The sequence below is a fragment of the Mytilus trossulus genome, chromosome 7 (assembly GCF_036588685.1).
Source record: "Mytilus trossulus isolate FHL-02 chromosome 7, PNRI_Mtr1.1.1.hap1, whole genome shotgun sequence".
Taxonomy (NCBI): domain Eukaryota; kingdom Metazoa; phylum Mollusca; class Bivalvia; order Mytilida; family Mytilidae; genus Mytilus; species Mytilus trossulus.
This window is the reverse complement of record NC_086379.1, coordinates 82375325-82385074: the sequence shown is the minus strand read 5'-3', so window position 1 is coordinate 82385074 and position 9750 is coordinate 82375325. Positions and strand designations below refer to the sequence as shown.

General features: G+C 32.2%; 1 protein-coding gene across 1 annotated transcript; it reads left to right on the top strand.

The window, feature by feature from the left end:
* Positions 1 to 2058: 2058 nt before the first annotated feature.
* On the top strand, positions 2059 to 9227 carry LOC134726718 (D-erythrulose reductase-like). The gene is made up of 7 exons (XM_063591135.1): positions 2059 to 2247; positions 3091 to 3188; positions 4244 to 4398; positions 5425 to 5467; positions 7406 to 7570; positions 8330 to 8438; positions 9124 to 9227. The coding sequence occupies exons 1-7, from the start codon at positions 2196 to 2198 to the stop codon at positions 9225 to 9227; spliced, it is 726 nt and encodes a 241-aa protein (XP_063447205.1). The 5' UTR covers positions 2059 to 2195.
* The last annotated feature ends 523 nt before the right edge of the window (positions 9228 to 9750 follow it).

The window sequence follows — 9750 nt, the reverse complement described above, 5'->3', positions numbered from 1 at the left end:
TATAGCCTATCCACTTATGCTTAGGACAAGCCTTATTGCCTATTCACTTTTGCTTAGGACCAGCCTTATTGCGGATCTACTTATGCTGTAGACTTAATTCCTGACAATACACCCATATCCTATACACCAGCTGAATAACAATAATACTCGACAGGAACCGACTACACGACCTTTGTGGAAAGACTTCGTTAAAATCACACTTATCCATTGCCCATTTGAATAATCGTATGACTCCTGCATTCGTAAGTCAAAGTGATGAAACTTCTACATTCGCCTGATACACTATTGATTGCTCTATGAGCCGAATTGTTTAGACACGTCCAATTGATATATGTTTTACTTAATGACAGTTAATGTAGTTTAAATTCAATAAACGTTTTAAACGGTTCAGCGAATATATTTTGTATTAGCGCTTGTTTTTCTTTGACCATATTTCTGTAAATGTGTCGTCAACCACTCCCAACCTTTTTTGCTGAAATTTTTCTATCCCGATTTTAGACTGTGCTCAGACATCAAGTCTATTGACCTCTCAAAATGACAAATTCATCATAATAAAAGAAGAAAACAGAAACAGGTCAAAATATCAAAATATATGTATATAATTATTTCCGGCCGGAGGATTACGAATTTCCAAACAAATCTTGAGTATTGAATCGGACGTACATTTGTCCTTTTGATGGCCAATAAAAGTTGTAAAAATGAATAGTTGCTCTAGTTTAGACCTCCGAATATGTCAATGAAACTTATAGTTCACCAATGCGAGATAAAGCGAAAAACATCAGACTGAGCTTGAAGCAAACAAAACTAAGTTTAAACATATTTATTTACAGTGGATTGGGAAACAAGTTTTGCAACTTATATTAATCCCTTTCCACTTTGCGGGTGCGAGTGCTGCCTTGTGCCGCAAATGGTGTCAAGGGAGAGCCGAAAATTGAGTTCCTGAAATTTTCATCCCAAACAGGAATCGAACCAGGAACCTTTGTGTTAGTAGTCCAATGCACTAACCACTACACCACGGCTCTCTTTTAGAACAAAACTTATTAGTACGACAAACCTTTGTAGCGATCTCCTCAATTTTCTGTATAGATTAATCGAGATTTGTATCCGCAAGTCAGGTTTTAGTTTATTGTGTAATTCGTCTACAGTTTTTCCGACTCCGTTTAAAAGATCATTATCTAAGGAGGCACAAATGAAGAAATGTTCCCGAAGGATTTTTTTAATATAAATTAAAAGGGATTTAAGAAATGCATCAATGCAATGACCATCCCGTGACACATTAACCTATGATTTAAATGAAGTATGCATATTTTAGAATTAAATTACAACAAAAATTTATTATTGAAGATGTCTTTTTTCATGAAAGACTATATCAGTAAAGACACGCATGACCATGTTAATGTAAAGAATGATTAAAGTGCGAAAGGACTGATTTATCCAAATTGTAGGTAGTAGAACTTGTTTAATTTGATTTATCTAGTGTTTAAAAGATATCAAGAATGATAGTGTCACGATCTTATCTTATGAAATTGAAAAAAAATATAAAAAGTGTGTAGTTAAAAAGGCTAGTAAGCGACAAAAATACACGTTGTTTTCCGATTGTGGTAAAAAACAGTTTGCCAATACTTTTTACATGTATCACGTTATATCCGTATTCGACACAGTAATAAGTATATGCATGATCATGGTATATAGATAATTTTCGGTTTGAAATTCAATGTCGTATGAAATTACATTTTCTTATTTGTTCTTTCATTTTGGTATGTTAATTGTATTGAAAATTGCAATATCGAGGTCTTCAAATTTTAATGGTCATTATAAATATTAACGTATTGAATAATTTTGAATTGATGTGCATTCATTTTATACCTGTGCATTATAGACATATCACGACAAATATGTTGGTACCAAATTTGCTAATATGACACCTTTTACAACTGAATTTTGTGTAAGCGTCAATCAGCTTAATATAAGGTACACATTTATCTTGACAATGTGTGATGATACATATATATATATTTAAGTATATAAACATTTATTATTGTACTTGTTATTAAATCGTATAGCAATAAAGCATACATTTATTTCACCCTATTTATAGATTAAAGTGATAGGTTGCCATCAACGGACAGTGTGTTGAGGTCATCCCTTTCCTGTAGTTAAAAAACGTGTGAAACAGTATACATTAATACTAGAATATGGCGATGCAGTTTGATGGGAAGAGAGCTCTCGTTACTGGTGCTGGAAAAGGTAAGTGTATTTTGAACATCATTTATGAGGCTATAAATCAGAAAAAAATACATAAAAAGTCATACAATGTTATATTATAGACTGGTTTTTCCTAACACATATTTGCTGTATCATTAATTTAGTTCCGCTGCTGTTTTCATGTTTTTTAATAGATATATTTCGGATGGGAATCGGGTAGACTTAAACTGGTAGCATGTATAGATCATCGTAATTTTTTAAATATTAGTAATGAACTTAACACTCAACATTATAGTCTGAGCTTAAAGCTCTACCCCGCCTTGCTAAACAAACATGATGTATGAACAGAACAACAAAAGAAACAAATGTTTTTATACAAAACAAACAACAATCAACTAAATTTCATACTCCTCACTTGCAATGGGCAAAGACAATGTGGCGGAGATAATCATACATGCGACTGTTTAGTTCTCAACCGAATCCGGGACTGAGGTATCAGAACGTAATTGTTTTTGTAAACGGTTTGACTCGTTAGAAAAAAAAAAGACACACACAAATTAGCTACAATACTCACTGTTTAAGCTAGTTCAAATCTAATTACAACTGATAAAAAAATCGTTTTTTTCCGATCAACAGTTTGGGAATGTCATGACTTTTTTCAATGTCAAGATATAAGTAGCAATAGTTAACTGTAAATCAACTAATATTCGAGAGCAATTTATGTTCGCGTTTTTCGCGAATATAAACATAACGCGAATATAGATCGTCGCGATCATTGAAAAATTATAAACTATAATATTTGATTATATTTGTCCATCAATTTGATAAAGTCTTCAATAAGAACTTGCAAATAGATATGAAATTCTACTGCAATATCAATTTTAGGATTTGGTCGAGCTATTGCGAAAAAGTTAGCCGAATGCGGAGCAGAAACATTTGCACTTAGTAGAACACAGGCTGATTTGGATAGTTTAAAATCGGAGGTAATTAGATAGATGAAAAGACAGGTTATTAGAAATAGAATCAGTAGATAATGTATATGAATAAATTTTCCGACATTTTTTTTTATACTTAAATAACAGAATTTTCCTTATACCTCAAACGACAAAAAACATCCAAAATATTTCGAAAAGTTTTATTAATCAGTCGTTTGGAAATACCGAAATAAGAAGAAAATCCGCCCATCTAATAAATCGTCTTGTACATCTTATAAACAAAACGGATCAATTCTATTAAATTAGAAGATCTATCGGAAATCACTGTTATTTCATAGCAATTAAGGTGGTACCTAACACTACAGGGAGATAACCCTGTAAAGTTAGCTAAACGTTTTAATGACGTTGTGTTGTAAAAGGAATATAAAGCTTCTCAATGATCAAAATTGGTGTTTGTCAAACTGCTATATAACCAGTGTAATTTTTCTGACAAAACGGTTTTTCAAAATTTTTGAAATTTTTATAGTTTTGTTAAAGGATTTACTTTGACAAAATTTAATGAAAATTAAACGAGCCAAATTAGTTTTAGTGAAAGTGTTGGGTACCACCTTAATATACGAACAATTTCTTCCGTTTATTTGTTCTGTATTCCTTTCATGTAATATTGTCATTTTAGTTTTATAATTTAACGTTGCCATACAAGCGGGAAGTTTGGGTAGCCATACAACCAGGTTCGAGCCACCATTCAATCTCAAACTGTCCTGTATCAAGTCAAGAATTAGAAAGTTTTCATCAAACAGTCCGTTCCTATGCAGGTTGGAGTTTATTTTTGTTGTAGCTCAGAGGTTTTATAATTCCGTTGGTTTCCTCTCACAGTCCATGTGATTTCATCGGTTGTTGTTTGTGACCTGGAGGGATTTGGGTTTATTAATCATGAATTTTGACTATCGAACAACGGTATACTAATGATATCTTCATTTAGGTACAAAACATCAACGTATTTAAAATGACCCGAAAGACTTGGATAAAACCAGAGAGAAACCTAGTAAGATTAATGGACACATAAACCTTATGGTTAATAATACTGTTGTTCATTGTTTTAGGTACCAACCATCAAAATTATTAACGTTGACCTACAAGACTGGGATAAAACAAGAGAGGAAGTCAGTAAGATCGGACACATAGATCTACTGGTAAACAATGCTGGTGTATCTAAGAAGTCATCATTCATCGATACTCCAAAAGAAAATATTGACATGTAAGATGTTAAATATTCCATTAAACTAAATTTCACATATTATTGTGAATGGTAGTTTTATTCTTGTATTTCAAAGCACTTTATAAGATGACGACTCAAGGTTGAGGAAATTTACGGTTTAAAGATTTGGAATCGAAACACAGGAATAAGACGACATGAATGACGTAGTTCGTTTCTGTGTGTGTTGTTTTGTCGTTTGCTTTTATTGCGATTTGGTGTTTCTGTTGTTTGGTTGTTTTCTTCTTTAAGTTTGATTTGTTTTCCTCAATTGTAATTTGTGACCCGGATTTGTTTTCTCTCAGTCGATTTATGACTTTCGGACAGCGGTATACTACTGTTGACTTTATTTAAAGACTTTAATGAATTACAATTTAAATGATACATGTTTGATAATACATCATAGGGCTTAAATTAAATCTGTATCGGTTTATGCGTAGTATACTTATTTTTTAACGTTATATTCCGGCCGGTCTTATTTATTGACGGAATCTGATATTTTTGATACGGCATTTACTTTGATATTTTTAAGTTTGAAAAAAGACAAACATTTTCTTTTATTCCTCGTGCTTTCTTCAAAAGTTGAGAAGATAAAAAAAAACTTCTTTAGTTAGTATTCGTATACCCTTCGAAAAGGTGTCTGAGTCATGAAAAATTGGTCAGAAATGTACAAATGTTTTATTTGGTTGGTAAAGATAGGATGTGTTAGAAAAAAAAAATAATAGCTTAATGTCAGTAGGTAATCAATACATTATTATTTGTTGCCACATAAGATGTTAAATGTTATTCATATTGCGGCTCTTATCATAGGGTAAAACATACAATTGCGTTTGGTATTTATAGAACATTGTATACACCTAAGTATCACATGAAAAAGCTTCACGAAAGTTGCAAGGGAAAGATGCATTAGCTTGAATAGTTCTTATGGTGGCGAGTTACCCCATGTTTTTGTTTCTTTTGCCCAGTATAAACTAGATCCCAATGAAACTATATAATTATCTAATCATACTTTTCTAATTTTGATTACAGGATATTTGACGTCAACTTTAAAGGAACTTTCAACGTGTCTCAGGTAAAAATAGAGAACAATTAAAAGCGATATTTGTCATAAAATGAAAATTTCTCTGATTTGCCGAATGTGTTATCTATTCTTTCGTACGTTTTAGATATAATTTTTATTTGACCAAAATACGAAAAGTTTAAGAAAACTGTTTTTTTTTTATATGACTATACACATAGTTTAAAGGATACATTAATCAATTTGTGGTGTAATTGATATCAAAACCTTTTTTTATGGCTCTAATTGCAAAATTTGCCTAGTTGGGTTTATAGATATAGGCAGATGTGGTATCCATCCAAGCAACAAATTGTAAAAATAAACCATTATAGGTCAAGGTACGGCATTCAACACGGAGCTCTGGCTCATCCCGAACAGAAAGCTAAAAAGGGCCCTAAAAATTACTAGTGTAATATAAAAAAGAAGATGTGGTATAATTGCAAATGAGACAACTATCCACAAAAGACCAAAATGACACTAACACAAACATTAACAACTATAGGTCACCGAACGGCCTTCAACAATGAGCAAAGCCGATACTGCATAATCAGCTATAAAAGGCCCCGATAAGACAATGTAAAACAATTCAAACGAAAAAACTAACGGACTTATTTATGTAAATAAATAGGCATATACATAAATAATATGGCGGTGTTAAACATGTTAGCGTTATCCCAACCCTCCCCTAACCTGGGACAGTGGTATAACAGTACAACATAAGAACGAACTATAAAAATCAGTTGAAAAAGGCTAAACTATACAAGTGGACGTAAAACCATTCAAACGGGAAAACCTATATAAAAACGAAAAACGAAAAACACGTATGAACCATATAAACAGACGACAACAACTGGACATCATATTCCTGACTTAGGAGACTTGCAATGAATTGGAGCAGGATTAAACGTTTTGATGGTACCAAAACTTCTTCCTTTTTCGGAAACAATAGTATATCATCAGAACATATGAAGACACACCATGAAATATCAATTGGAATGACTTAACTCAATAAAAAGTTTTGAATACCGCTGTTTGAAATTCAAAAATCGATTGAGAAAAAATCAAATCCGGGCTACAAACTTAAACTGAGGGAAACACATCAAATATAAGAGGAGAACCACGACACAACAGAAACACAACATTCAAGTGTAACACACACAGACACGAACTATAATATTACAATGACATTTTTTCTAACTTGGTACAGGACATTTTAAAGAAATGGTGGGTTGAACCTGGTTTTGTGGCTAGCCAAACCTCCTATTTTTATTGCAATGTTAAATATAATATTAAAATGACAACGTTATACGACAGGACGACTACAATACAAATAAATGTAAGAACACGTAGGACAGAGAAACAGACAAATAATAGCTATCAAGGTACCAGGTGTATAACTTAATACGCCAGACACGCGTTTCGTCTATACACTGCTAATCAGTGACGCTCAGATAAAAAAAGTTTCGAAAGCCAAAACAAGTACCAAGTTGAAGAGCATAGGACCAAAAGATCCACAAGTAAAACAACTTTAGTCTGTTCTGTTGAAGCACGCTCGTTTTTTTTTTACAAAAGTAACTTAATCGTTTATATACTGGAAAGTCAATTATTCTAATGATTCTGATATTTTGTATACGACTAGCATAGGACTTACAACGGCGAATAAATGATTAGTTTATTTAATCGAAAGCATATAATTAACTGGTAAGATTTGTAACCCCAGGCCTGATAATTTACAACTTTAAAATTTTTGTAAAGGAATTGTGCTACAGGCCAAACAGGAAGAATATACTTAGTTTGTCAAAATGCAAGTTTTGAATTTTTTGTAACCAATAAAAATTATGAAAATATTACAAATAAAAAAACCTTGGAAAATAAGTCAGATTTACACAGATTTTCGATAAAATGTTGGAAAACAAACTATTTTTGTTTAATGGATTATTATGATTATTTTAGGTTATTGCTAAGAAAATGATAAACAATGAAAAAGGTGGAAGTATAGTCAACTTGTCCAGTATCATGTCGGAAAAAGCAGTGACTGACGGATGTGTCTATTCTACGACAAAATCAGCTGTTGATATGTTGACTAAATGTATGGCATTAGAACTCGGACCTCATAATGTAGGTATAGCTCACTGATAAATTAATCGTTCAGGAAACTACTGAAAAAGTGTATTACTTGTATAACTCACGTCTGGACTTTGTTCGATTAGTATTACCAAATCTTTGTTTTTGTTGTTAAATTCCAAAGAGCTGCTATTCATACTGAAACAATCTGATTTTGGTGTAGTAATGTGTTGCTTAATATTGAGCTTCGAAAGCAGTGTGTAAAAATGTTGTTGGTCCTATTTCCTTTCAGTCATGGTGTTATGTGTGCTGTGTAGTGTAAATTATTGTTGATCGTTTTCTTTTTGTTCATGGTGTTACCTATTTAGTGTTGTCTGAATTATCTTTTGTCTTATTTTCGTATTTTGCCAAAATGTTGTCTGTGAAGTGGTAGGTGAAATGTTCTTGTTTTTATCATGGTGAAACTGTGTAGATTGGTGTGACTTATGTCCTATTGGTTATGGTGTTACCTGTCTTTCAGTCTGATTAAAACAACCCCACTGCGTTTCTAGTCTTTTCTTAATATAAAAATACTGTACGAATGTATATTATATAAGCTGCATTGATTCTGAATAAAGTACTATTATCATTATTTTTCTCTGACTTGCGATTTTCTATTGTCACTTGGTAACGTATCACTTTTCAAATAACAAAAGGAATTCATATAAAACATTATGTTTATTTTCTGACATTGAATGAATACTGTTTTGTAAGTAAGCGTTATGCTATTGCATATTTTAAGTTTTTTGTAATAATATGTTGTTCATATTTTAGATCAGAGTGAATTCAGTAAACCCTACTGTGGTGTGGACAGATATGACACTGCAATACAAGGACGAGTTAATGCCACTGCTTGCAATGACTCCAATGGGACGATTTCCAGGTAAGAATAAAGACGACCAACCCCACTATACTGTTGAATGTCGATAACTTAATTTAAAACACCCAAAAGGAACATACAGAATATCTTTTGGTTATAAATCGACAAAGAACAAGACGAAAAGATGCCATTAACCTTTTTGTTAATATTTTTCGTAAAAGACATTTTCAGGAGACTGAGTTTTGCTAGAAACAATAGCATGTGTTGTGATATCAGGATCATTGTATTGCTTTCCACAATAACATCTAAAACGCGTCATCAAAGGCCCTAGCATGGCAAAAAAACTATGTATCCGGAAATAAACCATGGCAATTTAATTAAGAAAAAGAAAGAAAAACAGGAACCAAATGCAACCTTCTGAATGGACCGAAATATTAAGAATGGTATAGGGCTTACAAATAATAAATTTTAAATCCTAACCTAGCATTGAACAATGATGTAACAGGTGGCCACAAATACAAAAAAAAACAAAAAAACTTACCGATTTGAAAACCAACTACATCCAAAAAACAAATTGTATTTCAAGATTGAATTACCAATAGATACACACTCAAAGGAATGAATGTAAAAATGCATAATCCGTCAAAAACGCATTCTGTACCAAAAGATATCGCACATATGATCAAACAACTGGCTACTTGTCCACATTTTCTGTATTAAGGTCATGCTTAATAACTCTTTTTTTCAGAAATAGTAGACGTAGTTAATTCGGTAGTGTTTTTACTGAGTGACCAGAGTGGAATGATTTCTGGTGAATGTCTCCGACTTGATGGAGGATTGGGTGTACATTGACTACTGATCACGTGTATTCACGTATCAATACCTCAGATAAACTTGTCACATACATAGATCTTGTAGTGTTAAATTATAAGTAAAAACAACTGAAATTTAATTATTCTGTAATGAGAAAAAAAAATATGATACAAATAGATAGTTTTTAGTTATTAATTGAAATAAAGCATGATGAAAAAATTTAAGACGAGTTGTGCCATATGCTTTACATGGCCGTCTCTATACTTTTTTTACTTTGTTTTAACTTTTGGTTTTAGAAAAATCAAAACGAAAAGTCCCTAATCATATGGCAAAATCAGAAGGTCAGACGCATAAAAAAAATTGATAACAACTGTCATATTCCTTTCTTGGTACAGTCATTTTCTTGTAGAAAATGATGGATTGAACCTGGTTTTATAGCTAGCTAAACCTCTCACTTGTATGACAGTCGCATCAAATTGTATTATTTTTACAACGATGCGTAAACAAAACAAACAGACATACAAGGTTAAAATGTCAAAAATACAGCGTCAACATTGTGTTA

Coding starts and splice junctions, on each gene's coding strand:
- LOC134726718 (XM_063591135.1), top strand. CDS start 2,196: ATGGCGATGCAGTTTGATGGGAAGAGAGCTCTCGTTACTGGTGCTGGA. Junction 3,189..4,243: donor TGGATAGTTTAAAATCGGAG/GTAATTAGATAG, acceptor TCATTGTTTTAG/GTACCAACCATCAAAATTAT. Junction 8,439..9,123: donor TCCAATGGGACGATTTCCAG/GTAAGAATAAAG, acceptor TCTTTTTTTCAG/AAATAGTAGACGTAGTTAAT.